At 45.1% G+C, this 17,693-nt stretch overlaps 2 protein-coding genes across 4 annotated transcripts in view; one reads left to right on the top strand and one right to left on the bottom strand.

Moving 5' to 3' along the window:
- Positions 1-1,464, bottom strand: part of LARGE2 (LARGE xylosyl- and glucuronyltransferase 2) — a 65,079-nt gene extending 63,615 nt beyond the window's left edge. The window contains exon 1 of one of the 3 annotated variants that reach the window (XM_072985992.2): positions 1,268-1,464. The gene's annotated coding sequence lies outside the window, so the exon portion shown is untranslated. The remainder of the gene's footprint in view (positions 1-1,267) is intronic. The other 2 variants (XM_078389607.1, XM_078389627.1) reach the window with 2 other exon arrangements.
- On the top strand, positions 1,436-17,152 carry PEX16 (peroxisomal biogenesis factor 16). The gene is made up of 11 exons (XM_020798583.3): positions 1,436-1,771; positions 3,679-3,714; positions 5,083-5,159; positions 8,042-8,175; positions 11,940-12,040; positions 13,172-13,252; positions 13,410-13,562; positions 13,865-13,937; positions 14,476-14,595; positions 14,813-14,877; positions 16,726-17,152. Exons 1-11 carry the CDS (start codon positions 1,636-1,638, stop codon positions 16,782-16,784), a joined length of 1,035 nt encoding a protein of 344 aa, XP_020654242.3. The 5' UTR covers positions 1,436-1,635; the 3' UTR covers positions 16,785-17,152.
- The last annotated feature ends 541 nt before the right edge of the window (positions 17,153-17,693 follow it).

Genomic DNA, 17,693 nt, shown 5'->3' with positions numbered 1-17,693 from the left:
ATATAAGGAGAAGAGAAAACTCATTGGAAAAAGGCAATAACACTAGGAAAAGTAGAAATGAACCACCACAGAGAGAACCCAAGAGGCATTTTGACATACAGTATATTTACTCAGACAATATTTACTCAGTGACAACAATGCTGGAAAGAAAGGAAAGCATAAGAAAAGAGAAAGATTGAACATGAGATTTGTTGAGTCGGCAAAGGAAGTCCAGGCTTTCAGCCTGCAAGACAAACAGGACTGCAAAAGATGGGACCTTTCGGAAGTAATTAATTCATAGGATCGCCATAAGAGATCTGACTGCACATAGCAACACTACTATTATTTGGGATGAGACTCTTCGCTTTCAACAATTTTACTTCCACATATGCATGCTTTGGATTGTAGGACTTAATTCAGTACAGTATATGAAGGCACAAGTACTGTACATAGATAAGGCAGTGGGGATCAACGGTGGAGAAGGGGGGGGGTTCAAGGCGCGGGGATTTCGACGCACAGCAGGCAAGGGAACTATCCGGGTTGCCAGTACAGGAATACAACTCTCTTCAGCTGGAGCTATTAATTACCTCTGATTTAACCCAAGGCGCCACCCAACGGCGTGCCAGGAGCTGCTATGGCGTTAAAATAACGCCGGCCAGCCAGCCAGCGGGCGGTATTTCAGTCTCCTGGTCTTTATTGCGGGGTCGGGTCTTTCCGGGACACGAGGTCGTTCCCGGTCCGGGTCAGGCTCCCTTTCCAGCTTTCCTTTCCCTTGTTCTAGTTGCCTCTCCGGACCACCCGGGACCCTCCCCACGAACGCCGTCTCCAGCACCGGACGGACGACTACCTGCTGCTACTGCAGCCGCCGCCCCTCAGCTGCTGAGGCGGGCCAAGGAGCGGCGCATCCCCCATAGATGCAAAGGAAGTCCCCGTCCAGGCTCATTTTCACACACACACACACACACCCGGCCTCATTTCTCCCGCCCACCTCGCAATAAACGTGTGGAAACTGAGCTGGCGGCGGCACGGACACCGTCCCGACCTTTCCGCTGGCAAGGCACCTGCTATAAAGCAGGCAGACCCAGAGAGAATACAGCCACGCCTGGCCAGGGGCAGGACCGAGCCCCGACGACTGCCACCGCCGCCGCCTCAGCTAGGACTCCTAAAGGGGTTCTTCTCCCCGGGGCACACACACACACCCCTGGATAGACAAAGGAAGGAAAGCCCCCTCGGCGCTGTGCAATTGCAATGCCGGCCAGCAGACCCGCTTCCCCCGCGCGGGACTCACCGCTCGCGCGCTCTTCTTTCTCTCCAGCCTTTCAGAAAACCTCCTTTAAAGCCGGCGCCGGTTCGTCTGCGCTCGACTCGTTCGCCCTCTCGCTGCTCGAACTCGGCGTTCGATTAGTTTGGGTTCGCCCCCGTCTTCCCGATCAGGTGTTAACGCAGGCGCGGAGGTAGCGTAGGGCGGGGAAAAGAGAGAGAGAAAGCTTAGACAGGAGGAGGGGGCGTGGCTAAGAGCGAATTGCGACCCGGAAGCGCGTGTACCGCCAGGGATATTGGGGTGTGTGTGTGTTTGGTTTGGGGGGGGGGAAGTGTTGTCGGAAGTATAGGAACGGGGAGCCTCCCTCCTCCCGACTTTCTCTTTGGGTAGCGACCATGTCTGGATCCGCGCAAGGGCCGGTGGAGAGGCTGCGACACCTGTGCTATCGCTATCAAGACTACGTGAAACGGCACCCGGCAGCCACTACCCAGCTGGAGAGTACCGTGCGCGCCCTCTCCTACCTGTTGCCAGGTAGGGTATTGAGAGATCGGGGCCAGAAGCGTAGGAGAAGGTTGGTGCAGGGAGTCAGAGCAACCCCCCCCCCTTTCCCACCACTCATGATCTGCTAGGGGCAAGGTTACTCCGCTTGTTTATTCCTCAGTTTCCCTTTCCTTCCGGGATTCATGTACGAAATACTTGAATAATTACGTAGGAAGTCCCTCGGGTAAGGCTTCTTCCGTCATGAATTGGTGCATGCTCAAGGATGGCAGTCCTGAAAGGCAGAGGTAAAATGGCTGTTGCCTCCCTTCCTCGAATTCTTTAGGTCTGGCTCCAAATCAGAGTCATGGTTTTGGAGGCGCTCTGCTTCTAGTCCTTGTTGGACTAGCCTGTTACTGGACTCGATTTTCAAAAGACCCTGTGCTTCAGTTAAACCCTTCCCCATTTCTTCCTCTCTCTCTCTCTCTCTCTCTCTCTTTACTGCAGCCCACATAATAATCTAGGTATGAAATGCCTGCACCATCATCAAATCCTTGCATTGCCAAAGCTGCAGATCTCTATCGCAGGAGTGATGACATCTTGTTTAGAAAGTGCTCCAATTACAACCAGCACTGCAAGACAACTCTGAGCTCCCACTCTGGAATGCAAGCTTTGATTGGAGCCTTTAGTAGTCATAGGACAGATTGCTTTCCAATTTTTAAGAACTTGAGGACAGCCCTAATTCGTCAGATCAAAAATCTGACTAGTCCAGTATATGGTTGCCTTTGGATCCCAGCCAGCATTGTCCTGGGACTCTCATGTGTCAGGTTGTGAAGTCAAGCGCCTCTTTGTGTGATACCAGCAAATAGTGTTCAGAGATAGCCTGCTTCTAAACATGGGCCTTTTATAAATCACCTAATCTTTTATAACAAGTTGCTAAAACCAGATGTACAGCAAACCACCTTAAAATATTTGGAGCAGTAAATAAAAACGATCAAGGCCAGTCTCAACAAAAGATATTTATGGCTCAGCTAAAACTTGGAAAATATGGGATCAGTCCTTTGGAAGGGATTTTCCCCGTGCTGGTGCAGAAAAGGTCTTGTCCAGGATCCCACTGCCTTTCTTAGCAAAGGAAATGGAACAGCCATGTGAAAACAATTGTAAAATGTATGGTGGAAGGCAGTCTTTCAAGTATTCTAGCCCCCAGATAGTTGTTGTTATGTTGTTATGTCAAGTTGCCTCCCACTTATATCAACTCTGTGAATGAGCGGTCTCCAAAATGTCCTGTCCTCAACTGCTTCGCTGAGCTCTTTTAAACTCAAGCCTGTGGGTTCCTTTAGGGAATCAGTCCATCTCATAGTTGGTCTTCCTCTTTTCCTCCTGCCTTTCCTCTTTCCCAGAATTATTATCTTTTCCAGAGAGCCCTGCCCCCTCATGATGTGCCCAAAATAGGGCAGACTCAGTTTCAACATGTGTGCCTCCAGAGACAGGGTAGCTGTACACCTGGTGAAGAAAATATAAGAAAGCAGACCAAACTGATTTAACCATGATACATCAGTAAAAATCAATGCTTTAAACCAGTTGTGACTGTGTAATTGAAATCAAGATTTCACACTATCTCTGTTGTCTCTCAATCATATGGGAATGCTGAGGTTATATTCCTGAAAACCCTCTCCTGTGGCAGGGAAAAATCAGCTTGTAGAATAGTTATTCCTATAAGGAATGTTTCCCTATAGGGAATGTGAATCTGAATCACTTTTAGCTGAGATGATGCAGCACTCATGGGAGGGTGTTGGATTCTGTAGGAAATTTTAATGTCAAACCTTGTTAAGCATTACTTTGACAGACCTGTAATTGTGTAAAATGGCTTTAAAAGGAACTTCCCTCAGGAAAACATATTTGGACTTCTTTCAAGAGAGTGTGGAATGATTGTTGATGTCTCATCTACACTTACTTTTCAGGTCGGTTCTCTGACTCTCATGAGCTGTCTGAGCTTGGTAAGTATTGTTAGAGAATTGTTAAGAGGGCCCCAGGACTACTTTACGTATTCACTGTTGGGAGAATAAGAAGGAGTGAGGGGATTCCCTCGTTTTCCAGAGAAGGCAAAATCATCAGTGTTATCCATTATCAAGCAGTGGGCTCCTAGTCCTTGCTCACCTACGGAGCTCCCTGAATGAACCAGCCTTCTGTCAGACTAATATAGGTGTGGGAGGAGATACTGGTTATTGTCTAAATAAGCGGTTGTTGTAAAAAACAAAAAAAACCTAACCCATTATAGCAGAGCTTGTAGCAAGCCTACATTGTTGCTAAAAAGGCAGTTAAGCATTAGCTTATAAGAGTAGAGTCTGGGTTTTCTTTGCAAGATAGTGCTACTTGTGGATGCGAACCTTCCCCCAGTGGATGTTTCTATTGTCCTTCAATTTCTCCTGGTCAGATGGTGTGCTTCACTGTTGGTCATTCAGCATTCTTAATCTAAGCTTTAAATTCCCCTTGATTTGGATTTTCTGAAAGAGATTTCTTGTTTTTCCTCTCTTGTTTTCTATTATTTGTTTGCACTATTTTTTGCAATAGTTCTCTTTTCCTCTATGTGACAGTTACTGAAAAACTGCATTCAGAGTTCTGACCCTATTTCTGTCACCTTTTACTTTTCACCTGTCCTTTACAATTTTAAGTGTTTCATTCCATCATCCAAGCGTTTATTTTCTTTTTACTACAGAAATTATATTTTTTGTGTTCTTCTCTAATACTAGCTCTGGTTTCAGTCCATGGCTTTTCCGGTGCATGGTCAATTGAGTTTTGTAATGTAAGTCTGTTCCTTATGTGGACTTTAAATTCATCAGGATTCACCAAATTCATTCATTATTCTAGCATTGCTAAGTAAATATCCAGGTATCTTCAGAAGAGTGGCTAGTGTCACTCCATGGGGGTGGTACTAGGATTTGGCATATCTCTCTGCCTTCTTAAAAATAAAAGTCAATCCTTGATCTTTTTTGTTTCTGCTAATTTTGAGCAACCTCCACTTTTACTTTAAGGGACTAAATTTTGGAGGCAGCAGCATGGCTGAGGACAATAAACACGAATGTACCTGTTTTGAAACACAGACTTTGATGATAAAATTGAAGGTACCAACTCATGCCAATGATGAGACTGAAGCAGATGGACTTTTTTGTTCCACTGCATTGCATTATGCAGGAATGTCAAGGCTATGATCTACCTGTCCACAACTGAAGTAGTGCATAATTGGAAAGATCTGCAGAGAGATAACGGTGAAGACTCATTTAGTCTGTCCTTTGAAAAAGACCACTGTAAAAGCAGTGTCTTTTTTCTTTTTCATCTCAAATTGTGCATTTTCCCCTCTTTCCTAGTGTATTCTGCCTCCAATTTGCTGGTGCTGCTAAATGACTGGATCCTTCGGAGAGAACTGCAGCAGTCCCTTCCAGTGGTAAGAATCTTCTTCCTTGCAAAAGGTGGAGGCTGTGCCCAGTCTTTGTCTCTTATATTGAAATGTTAATACCTTTCTCTTGCATCCCATCATTTTGACAGGTAGGCTCTGAAGCTTCTGTTTTCTTGAATCTTGAGTGACTGCTGGTCATCCTCTGCTTACAAACTGTAGTGTGGGGAGTAATTTCATTATGGAAAACTCATGAAAGTTAGAGTGGCCTCCAAAACATATCTGTTGGTACCTTTTCAGTCATTCAGGTCTTCTGCAATGCCTTTGTTGTAATTCCCTCAGGAGAGAGGAGTTGGTCTGTCATTGGAACCAAAGTTGTTGATTTCAGTGAGAAAGTGAACAACACAATGTTGCGAGCGCACTGAAGCCTCTATTATCTCAGGCCTCCAGGAGGTGCTCACTCTCCTTCACAAGTTGCTGCCACCAATATCAATTCAGTACCAATTATTTACTGAGACATGTGTTGCTTTGAAACTTAAACTTGTTTATTTGATCAGTAATATACAGTATAATAGGTAAATCACAAGTTGCTAATCAATTTCTCTCACTCACTGAACTCACTGACACACAGAACCCTACTCTCACTGACTTTCTGGCTCACTCTCTCACAGACTCACAAATCTCTAAACTGCCTCTCATATGCCCTTTATATCCAAGACCCTCCCCCTTTAGCACCACCTTCCATTCACGCATTGGCGCCTTTTCCACTGCTCACCTGTGACAGACAGGTGAGGGCAGGGCTGAACGTTACACACAACTCTTCAGTTTTGGCGCAGATTTTTTTCTGCACTAAGAATATCAGCTTTTGGTATAGCTCACAAGTGTGGCAAAAAGTTAACCTCAGGCCTTACTGAGGTTAGGGGAAAGTTTGAAGGTACATAGGTAGTACTAAGGCCTGAGATTGAAGGAGAGATTATTCAGTCAAGTGCGAAAAGTTGAAACAGATATTTTTACAATATCTGAGTGTTTCTTTCTGTTCAGTTTTCCAGCTGGCACTGCAACAAACAATTTTCTGTTTCTCCTAGCAACTTTTCAGGTTTCTGTAAACCTTGGAGCTACTTCATATTGCCCAGGTGTTGCTGTTCTGGCAGCAGACAGAGATCTTTCTGATCATTGAGGCATTTGGCAGATTACTGATGTTTGTTCTCATGAGCGGATGCTGTGCTTTGATGGCTGTAGAAGTTTTAATTCAACTGTATTTCAATTTATTTATTTCCTTTTGCCCTCAAGGGTTCCCAAGTTGGCGATCCTTTGCATTTACAGTAATTTTTTAAAAATTGGCCTTCAGTGTTTTTAAGTTTTAATATGTGAACCAATTACAGGTTCTGGAGAAAGACAGACTTTTATTTTGTTGTTTTTCTCATTGTTGGCAACAGTGGTGTGTGTGTGTGTGTGTGTGTGTGTGTGTGTGTGTGTGTGTGCTTTCTTTAGACTCAGAAAATTGAATTAGAAGTACAAAAATGGTTTTAAAGATCAATTATACAGTTTACTCAGAGGAAAGTCATTGTGTTTAATGGAGTTCATAAATATGATAATCATGTGCCATTAAGTCAGTATTGACATGGCAACCCTTTTCAAGGTTTTCTAGGTAGAGTGTACTCAGGAGTGGTTTACCATTCCCTTCTTCTGGGGGCATCCTGAGACCATGCAGCTTGCCTAAGGCCACAGAGGCTCCCGGGATGCACAGTGGAGAATTAAGCCCCCAAGCTCTGGTTCCTCAGCCGGAGACCTAACTCAGTGAGCTATAATAAATGCATTTGACTGATTGCAGATGAAGTAAATGTTTGCAGAACTGTGTTATTAATGGAAAGCACTGACTTTGGAACATGTTTCTTCACATAAACTGCTCCAGTTATATTGCTTCATGCTGGCCTTGGAATTGTCTTGTTGATTAACTAGTGTAATCATAAACCCAGCAGTGGGGCAGGCAGGAAAGTGTACAGTTAGCATGAAAGAGAAAAGAGCAGAAATCTCTCTGGTTATTTCCTGCAGCAAATGTCTGAAGGCATCCTTTAGTATTGGTCTAGTTGTTTCATGTGACATGAATCAGAAAATTTAGAGTATGATGTCCAGCACCGTGTATACATTTTCAGCCACAACACTCAGACAGTCAATCCTCGACATACGAACGCCCCTACATACGTAGGTTTCAATTTATGAACGGCTCCGTTCGCAAAAATTGACATTGACTTGCGAACGGAGCCTCGACCTACAAATAAGGTCGAGGCTCCATTCGCAAGTGAATGCCTTTTTTTTTTGCAAACGGAGCCGTTTGTCGCCTTTGCGGGTCTCAAAGGGCTTTCCCCCTGACATCAAAGGAAACCCTTTGAGAGCTCCGAAGGCAAAAAGTCAGGGAGAAAGGGCTGGAAATTCGAATTTCCAGTCCTTTATCCCTTCCTTTTTGCCTTCGGAGCTCTCAAAGGGTTTCCTCTGATGTCAGGGGGAAAGCCCTTTGAGATCTCCAAAGGTAATTTTTTGAAATGCTGGAATGGATTAATTTCATTCCCATGCACGTAAATGGAAAATGGTACTTCGCCTTATGAACTTTTCGACGTACGAAGGCAGTTCCAAAACAGATTAAGTTCATAAGTTGAGGTACCACTGTAATTCCTTTGGTTCTGCTGACTATTGTTTATGGGCATTTTAGCCTAAAATATTTGGGGAGCACCGGATTGCCCGTCTCTGTTCTGTAGCAACTAGGATATTTGAAGCTGGGTGTTCCATGTGAACTCCATCCGAGTCTTGTGGTTGCCTTTGGGTGGATCTTTTACTTCTCCTGGGCCTCAACAGACCTGTACTGGTAGAGTCTGTGAGAGGGCTTTGAACAAGCTAACCAGGTGATGTCGTCTCACACACTGCCTCTTGCTTTGCAGTCGCTACCCCAGCAGAAGCTGCTCACTTGGCTGAGTGTCCTTGAGTGCTTGGAGGTCTTTGCTGAGATGGGAGCTGCCAAGGTGTGGGGAGAGACTGGCCGGTGGACCATCATTGTTCTCATCCAGGTCGCCAAGTGAGTGTTCAGTGGGAAAGTTCATGGAATTGTAGAACTGTAGAGCTGGAAGGGAACCCAAGACTCACCTGCCTCTTGATTTGCATCAAGTCCAAGTCCTTGCCTTGGCAGGAAATCCACAGCCAAAACAACCCTGACAGGTGGCCATTCAACCTCTGTTTAGAAACCTGCAATGAAGGAGAATCCACCACTTTCTGAGGTAGTCCATTGCACTGTTGAACAGCTCTTACTGTCAAGAAGTTCTTCCTCATGTTTAGACAGTCACCTTTCTCTTAATTTGTGTCCATTAGTTCAGATCCTACCCTCAGAGCTATAAGAAACCATTTTCTCCTTCTTCTACACGACAGTCCTTCAAATGTTTGAAGATGGCTGTCATATTACTTCTTAATCTTCTCTTCTCCAGGTTAAACATATCCAGTTCCCCTCTGTAGTTACTCATATGGCTTGGTTTTGAAACTTTTTACCATCCTGGCTGCCCTCCTTTGGACATGTTCTAGCTTGTCAATATCCTCCTTAAACTGAGGTGCCAAGAACTGGACCCAATATTCCAAGAGAAATCTGACCAAAATACTTTGGTGTTCTTACTCCTGTTGCCCTAACACTGTGTTCCTGTAGATGCAACTAAGTATTATATTTGCTTTCCCCATCTCATCACAGTGTTGACTTGTGATCTATTAAAAATCCATTCCACATGTGCTACTGTCAAATTAACTGTCATCCATCTTCTCTTTGTACACCTTCCTGAATTTAGCATTACATTTTTTTCCTGTTTTGAAACTCACATTGTTAGTTTTGGTCCAGTTCTCCAGTGCCTTTAGGTCATCTTGAATGCTGATTTTGTCTTCTGGAGTATTAACTAAGTCTCCCAGTTTGATGTCGTCTGCGGATTTGATGACTATTCTTTCACACCCTCATCCAAGCAATTTTGAAAAGTGCTAAACAGTCCTGGGGCCAAGACAGAACACTGTGGCACCCCACCTGCCACTTCTTTCCAGGATGATAAGGAACCACAGTTCTCCCTCAGCTGTGTGCGCGCGTGCGCCTCTGCCTCCCTCTGCACAGCTGTCTCCCCCCCTCTGCACAGCAATTACGCTAGGTTTCAGTCGTCACGTAATCCTGTGCATGGGGGGGGGTGTGAGTTGCGCATGCAGGAGCAAAGTCACATGTGAGAGAGAGGCGCCCAGTGGAACTGAAAGTTAGAGGATACGTTGTAAGGAACCCTTGGTGAACACCTTTTGACCTCTCAACTACTGTAGCTACAGAATCACCTAGTCCACTTTTTACTAGCTTGCCTCCTAGAATATCCAAGAAATCAAAGATACACCATGTCTGTATCTGCTCACCTACAAAGCTCTGACAAAAAAAGGAGATGACCTTAGCTTGGAATGACTTATTTTTGGGAAACCCATGCTGGGTCTTGGAAATTACAGCATTCTTTTCTAGGTGCTCACAGACTGACTGTTTAATGACCTCTTCTCGAACTTTCCTAGAATCATTGCCAAACTGACTGGTTGATAGTTGCCTAGATCTTCTTTTTCCCTCTTTTGGAAGAGGAGGATGAAATTTGCTCACCTCCAGTCTTTGGGGACCACACCTGTTTTCCAAGATCAGAGACAGAGGCTCCAAGAATGTATCTGCAAGTTTGTTTCATACCCTGGAATGCAGTTTGTCTTGTCTAGAAAACTTGAATTCATTTAAAGCCACCAGATGTGCTCGTACCACCTCTTTGTTGATTTTAAATGACAGCCCCCTCCTTTCTTCCTTTATTCTACCTACACTAAGGTGAGCACAGTTCTTCTGGGAGAAGACAAAGACAAAATAGACATTCAGCAGTTCTAGCTTCATTCTGTGTCCATTTGGTATTTCTCCATCCCTCTTCATAGCAGACCTAGCATTTCCTTGTTCCTCCTCTTGTTTCAAGCATAGCTGAAAAATCCCTTGTTGTTTTTTTAATTTCTCTTGCAAGCCTGAGCTCATTTTGAGTGTTTATCTTCCTAACCTTCTCTGTATAATTATTGGTTACTCATTTGTACTCTTCACTCCTTATACAGACATCTTTTCTTCCAGTACATTCACTTTTCCTTCTTGTAGGAACTATTTGTGATTATGCCTTTAATATCTCACCTCAAAGAACTTCCCATCCTTCATGGAATCCTTTTCTCTTTGAATCAGAGAATCATAGAATAATTGAGTTGGAAGGGGCCTATAAGGCCATTGAGTCAAACCCCCTGCTCATTGCAGGAATCCAAGTCAAAGCAGATCTGACAGATATTTGTCCAATATCTTCTATAATGCCTCAAGTATTGGAGCGCTCACCACCTCCCGAGGTAATTGATTCTATTGTTGTACTGCTCTAATAGTTAACATGTTTTTCCTGATATTCAGCTAAAAACTGGCTTCTTATAACTTGAGGCCATTATGTGTTCTGCACTCTGGGATGATCAGGAACATATTCTGCCCTTCCTCTGTATTATTATCTTTCAAGTATATGACAAATGCTATCATATATCCCCTCAGTTTTCTCAAGGTTAAACATGCCCAGTTCTTTAGTCTTTTGTCCTAGGGCTTCGTTATTTTTGACCACTGGATATGACCCAGTGTTTCCTTAAGCACATTGAAATCAGTTTTTCTAAAATCAAGAGTACTTCTAACACTGCAGTTTTCTTTTTCTCAGTACAGTGGTGCCCCGCTTAACGATTACCCCACTCCACAACGAATCCACTTAAGAATTAGGTTTTTGAAATCGCAGAATGATGTTTAGATAGGGAAAAAAAGTTTTACGATGATCGGTTCCCTGCTTCGGGAACCGACTTTTTGCTTTACAATGATCAAAACAGCTGATCGTCGGGCTTTCAAAGTGGCTCCCCGCTGTTTAAAATGGCTCCCCGCTGTGTTTCCTCGCTTTACAGGCACCGGAAAATGGCCCACCTATGGAGCATCTTTGCTGGACGATGAGGTATTTCGCCCATTAGAACGCATTAACTGGTTTTTAATGCATTCTAATGGGCTTTTTACTTTCGCTTGATGACGATTTTGTTCTACAGCGATTTTGCTGGAACAGATTATCGTCATCAAGCGAGGCACCACTGTATAATAAATTCCAAGGGGGTATGGTGAGCTTCACCCAAAGTTTCCATTATTTCCACCTGGTCAACTAATTTTTCCATGTTGTTAGGACCTAATCCAAGATGGTTCATCCTCATAGTTTCTTCCACCTTCTGGAAGATGAAGTTATCAAATGAGGCAAATGAAGGCAAATGAGGACTTTGTTGACACCTAGGGTTTTGGGAGAGCTGGATTTAAATCTCGTTTGGTTGAGGCCACTACTCAGGTGTGTTAGGTCGGTGTGTGCCAAGCAGGCCCTGTTCACTAGTGGGGAGAGGGGTGGGTCTGTTTGCCATTTCATACAGAATGACTCTACAAAGAGTCACTTACCCATCCTTTGTGCTTCTTTCCCAGCCACACTTGGTTTCAGCCTGTGTCCCAAGAGCATGAGCTGTTTTTCAGGGACCATGATTGTGTAAGCCTTCCAACCCTGCTATAGATTATCCTTCATGAAAGGCCACAGTCCTTACACAGCCATTTCAGCCTGAGCCTGTAGAGGAGAATGAACAGCTTCCAGACATGGTTGCAAAAGCAAGAGTGTGAGAAGTCTACTATTGCAAAGGATAGATGTGGCTGTATTTTTTCCCACTTCCTCTGTGAAACTGCAGATCCCAGTATGTGCTTGTTGCTTACATCTCATGTCTCACTCGAACCCACAGGGCCATCTTGCGCCTCCTGCTGCTGCTCTGGTATAAAGCAGGCATCCAGACATCGCCCCCCATTGTGCCGCTAGACAGGAGGCAGTCATTGCAGCAGAAAGGTACTGTGTGTCAAGAGCATTGTGACTGCCACCATTTTGGCTTAATCTTGGAAAACAGAAGAGCATTTTGCATGCTGTTCAGCTTAAGGATTCCTCTATTCATCAGCCTATCAAGGAAGAAAAACATTTGCCTGGTCTCCGTGGTTTCCCTGTATTGCTCTTTGTCAGCATGCATTTCAAGTGAGAACCCCAGCACGCACAGGTAGTGCTGTGCTCAAACATGGAATAAGTGCACACCTCTGTTTCTGAGAAGATGGTGCACTTCAAGATGATCATGTGCGATTCTGAGAGGCCACCCCTTCAGTGAGCCGTCAGTGATATCACTCCTTGCAGTTTGTGTGGAATATTAAGGGCATTAGATTAGAGTAAGCCTGGGCCAATTGTTTCCTTCTAGATTTTGGACTGGAGTTTCCATCTTCACTCACCGCTGGCTAGAGTGGATTGTAGTTGCAGCATGTTGTGGCCCAAACATCAGGAAGGCACTGGGTTGGGGAAGGCCAGCAACGTTAGAAGGGGGCAGACATCCACTTTCTCTTGTTCAGCCAGAGCTGTGGCCTCAAGAGCTGAATCAGTGTGCTCTGGAAAAAATGGTTTTTTGGATCTTGAACTGTAAGATCCCTGGCAGCGCAGTTGGGTCCCCACAGATTTTTTTAATACTGGGCTGAATGTTGGCCCGGCTCCTTCCCTACCTTGCCCTCTCTTTCAGAGAAGGGGAGGCTCCAGACAATTGTGCAGCTCCACTGCTGCCTATGTTCAGATATTAACAGTAGGGTCTCCAGGCTTCATGTTTGTGCTGCATGGCATTTTTTAAGACCCATTTTCCCCCAATAGGTGCCTTCCAGCTATTTTGGGTGGCAGTTCCCAGAATTCTTAGCCATTAGTCACGCTCGCTGGTGATAACAAGAGTGGAAAACCTGGAGGGTACAAGGGGTGTGGTTGTTGCTTTAGTTCCTACAATGGCGGCACCGCGGCTATAGCACAGTGTGCCCACTTCTCATGGCAACTTTACCCTCCCCCATTCCTGTGAGTTGGTGGATTCTCACCGGACAAGTGGCTGTGCTGCTGTGATCAGACAAGAAACGATGAGAAGGGGTTCCCTGCCTGTGGTCTTATGCACCTGTCTCTTGACAGAGATGGAGAGCAACTCGATGGGAAAGGAGCAGATCTTCGTGGGGAAGCGCTCTAGCCGGGTTGTGCGGTCTCTTGATGGCAGTAAGTGTGATTTTTCTATCTGTCTCTCATCCTACCCCCCAGAGTGGGTCTTGCTTTCTGCATGTGTCACCTGGCTGCAAATATAAGTGTGTGAGGACAGGTTGCTCTTCCCAAGTGTGCTGTCCATGAAAAGGGGTGCCTTTTGTTTTACTTCCAGCCCCGTCGCTGCACTCCAGACACTGGGGTGCACCTCAGCAGCGAGAGGAGAAGCAGAACCGAAGAGCGATGGAGACCGACCAGCCTCCAACCCCTTTGAGCATCCAGGAAACTATTGCTGAGTCCATCTATATTACTCGTCCCTTACTTCACTGTATCCTACTCTGGTCTTCAGTGGTTCTTGTGGTATGCAGTGTGGGCCACTAGGGAGAGCTGCAGCCTCAAAGTAAAGTGACCTTGTCCTTAATGTTGAGAGGACGTGACTCTCAGGCAAGCTGTGTAGAGCTCGCTTTAGTCACTTGGCTGGAGAATATCTTCCCATCAGCTTCTGTTGTTTTATTATCACAGCTCTGATTTCCTTTGAGGTTTACGTTATGCATCCTTCCAGACCCCACAGTGCCTTGGAGATACTCTCTTCCCACACGACTGGCCTTCTTCCTTGACTCTTGTTTACAGTGATGAGCTTAGGGGTCTGGGGACAGAAGTCTTGGAAGCCTTGGCTGCTGTCAGGAGTCTTGGATGTTGCCAGGTCAGTTTATGGGAAAGGGGCTCTGGCTCCTAGATCCATTTTGGTTCAGTTTGGTTTTAATTTTTGTGGGTTTCTTCTAACATGGTTGTTGGTCTTTTACTTTTCTGTTAATGTATTTCTCCTGGCTTAATGGGAGGAGCAGCAATTCTCTGAGTGGCTGGGGAGTCATTGATGTTCATCTTTTGCAGCTCCTATGCTGCCTGGTTCTTCCTTCACCTTTATGAGGAAGTGGAGCAGATTGCTTTTGTGGAACCAGTGAACTGGTGATGGGATTCAGTTTTGGAATATATGATAGAGGAGCACAGAGTGCCTCTGAGTGTGTGCAGAATTCCTCAGGGCTGAGATTAGGGGAAGGGCTGACAGGTTAGGGAGCATTATATGCAAAGAAGTCTTGATGCCTAGCAACTCTGATGTGTTCGCTCTCTCTCTTTCTCTCTCTCTTTTGGAAGAATGAGCTGGAATTTCTCTCTGAACGTACACATACACACCAAGGAGCAGAAACCACCCCGTTAATTCTCTGCTTTCTTACCTTCTTCAGCTTGAGCTCACTGAGCGACATGAAAGATCTCAACAAGCGGGAGCGAGTAGAGCTGAGACGCCGGACTGTCTTGCTACTCTACTATCTGCTGAGATCTCCCTTCTATGACAGATACTCTGAGTATGTATGTCAGGCTGACTATTATCTACTCTAGTAGAAACACCCTCCCTGGAACCAGTACGATTTCTGAATGAGTAGATTATCCAGAAATTTGTGGCATCTGAGCACTGAGCATTTTGGACAGCTTTTGTCCTCCATTGTATTTCAAGGGACCCTTTTCTACTGGGGAGGAAGCCATTCCCAGAAGCTCATCTGACTTTTTCCTCTGTTCCCTTAGGGGCAGAATCCTCTTCCTGCTGCGCCTGCTGGCTGATTACGTCCCTGGAGTTGGCCTAGTCACTCGTAAGTTGATGTCTGTTGTCGTTGCCCCTCTTGAAAGGAAACAGAACGGGGGGGGGTCTTCCCTCAATCTTGGGATCAGTGTATTTGTTCACAAAACTATTGTACAGGGAAAGAAGCATGTAGAGATTGGGAAATTAACCGTTTTAAGCAAGTAGTCGCAGTTACAGTTCCAAGGCAGCACCCTTGCCTTTGTAGTTAGTTTCCATGACAGTTTCAGTTTCTAAAGAGTAAAACTTTACTTTTCCTACCTGCCAACAGTAACTAAGGTATTTACTTTTTAGTTTCTTAAGCATGTTTAAATGCAACAACACAACACAAACCAGCACCTTAAAGCATGGAATATTCCTCGTCCCTCAGTTACTGAGGCCACACCTATGTTATGTTGGAAATAATTGATGAGATATAGTTGCATTGCAAGAAGAGTAAGGCTATCCCACTCTTGAATTACAATTTTTACATAATTTATTCATGCTTTCCTGATTAGAAAAATGGAATTTATCACAAAGAAGGTGTTTAAAAGTACTTACTTCCAGTTGTGTAAACGGGACTGGAAAAACTTTAGGTTCCCAAATGCAGCATACTAGAATTTTCTCTTAACCTTTAGAAATGTAAACTGTTTCTCTCAGTCTTGGGTAGGAGGAGACTATGTATAACCTTAATGATGTAGCTATTGTGAGATATTCCCTACCATCATTGCATCGACCCCTCCCCCCCCCCCAGCCTTCACAGCAATGAAGCTTAACCGGGTTTAAGAGATGGTATCTAAAAGCTGCCTAGAGTGGTCGTTTTGACCAGATAGGCGGGGTACAAATTAACGAACGAACCAACGAACCAACAAACCAACAAACCAACACAAAACAAAACAAAACAAAACAAAACAGTCTTTGTAAATGTGGAAAACTACAGGAATGACAGCCAGGAATCCACCAAACCCCATTCTTTCTGTCAGGGCACCCAGTTGGTTATGGGCAGGAACCACGACACTTGGAGCTCCCCAGATATTTTTGGACTTCGGTTCTCATCAGTTTCAATCATTGTGGCCAGGGATGAAGAGGGAGTTTGGAATCAAGGAGCATCTGAAAGGTTACAAGTTTTCTACCCCAGATTAAGGACAGAGTATCTTGCATTACAAGAATACCTAATGTAGGGTGGTAGATAGACTGGTGAGGACTTATGAGAATTGGGTTCATATCCCCAATTGGCCATGGAAATTAGATTGGAAGGTGGGACTTGTAAAACCATTCCTTAAATATCTCACAAAACTCTGAAAACCCTTTTAGGGTGATGGTTAGAGATGGGGGTACATGAATATCCCTTCCCCCTCGCAGGTAGAGATAACGAGGGTCCGGTGCCATGGAGCTGGATGGTCCACTCATGATTCCGCCACTGCTGCAACCACCAGCCTTCCAGTGGCTCTGGAGAGCCCATTCGGCGAGCCCCTCTTTGGCCTGCCTCCTGCCAGGAGTCGTGAGCCAAACACCATCTCCAGAGCCATTGAAAGGCTCCGTAGCGGTGGCGGCAGTGGCGCAATTGTGAGTGGACCCTCACTATCCCCACCCGTGGGGGGGATATTCATATATACGAATACAAATACCCCCATCTCTAGTGATGGTAAGTTGATGTGGACTTGACATATAACACACAAGCCCATCTTGCATTCTACTGGCCAGCCTTCCATTGAGCCAGGTGCCGTTCTCCTACGTTATCATGCCTTAGCCCTAGCCTACCTGCGATTTTTCTCACGTGGGGTAACCTCATCAGCAGTTACACAAACATATTTGATATTTTTTAAAAAATTAAAACATGTACTTTTCTTACGATTGATTATTTTTCTTTCCCCCATTTCAGGTCCATTGATGGATTACTTGCCAGCCTGGCAGAAAATATATTTTTACAACTGGGGCTGAGCTGGTCTTGGTTTGGAATATTGAAGCTGAGGGTGACTCGGGCTGAAAAAGAAGCAGCTTGGAATGGCAGGATGCTTTCATCCTGAGGGGAGGGAGCCTTTAGACCTATGAGAAGCCGCACAAACCTGCCTGTCTATGGCTTATGAAAAATTGTTTTCAGGAGACCAGTAAGGGCTCGTCTGCATTTTTTTTAAAAGGAAGTATCTTCTTGTGAACAATGAACACTACAAAGACTGGGACCTCAAATATTTTCGCTCTTCCCTTTTCCGTTCTGATATAACTGGCTTCGGAGTTGGGCGGGTGAGGGGGACTCCTTTTGTATGTATTTTGTATGGCTATAAATCAATAAACCTGGGCAGCGGGCATGCTTTGGGGCTCATTGGTTTGATCTCTCCCATGTCCTAAGTGAGAAATTCAGAGGTAATGAAACAGTGAATCACAGGAAGTAAGGCTCTTTGGCTTCTAGGTCAGGCTGCCAGGCATTCAGAGATCTAGCTAGTGAGGTAGAAGACAGAGTTTTGCATGGTGGGAGTGCTCAATTTCTAAAGAGAGATCAGCCTGGAAGCCACTCTTTGTTTTTTATGACATCACATACTCCACAAGATGGGGCGGAAGCCCACTGCTGAAAACCAGCTTCAAGGCTCACATTAAGCCAATTGGGCTCATTGTGCAAACCAGTTCTTAAGCGTATCTCCTGGTTGGCTTTTCCAACAAATACCTGCTATGTACATCCCTGCAGTCCAGCACTGCAGTTGGCAGGGAACTGAGCACCCCTCTGGCTAGCTCGGGCAACAAGCCAAGATTGCTCTTGGCTATGCTTTTCCTTGGCACAGGTCGAGAGGTCCATATGCCACTCAGCTGGAATCTGGTCTACCAGGCACTGTTGTCCTTTTTCCTGCTTAATTCTTT

Source organism: Pogona vitticeps, chromosome 1, assembly GCF_051106095.1.
Source record: "Pogona vitticeps strain Pit_001003342236 chromosome 1, PviZW2.1, whole genome shotgun sequence".
In the NCBI taxonomy this organism is placed as follows: Eukaryota; Metazoa; Chordata; class Lepidosauria; order Squamata; family Agamidae; genus Pogona; species Pogona vitticeps.
Note: the sequence above shows the minus strand (reverse complement) of the source record. Positions and strands in the feature narration are given on the sequence as shown.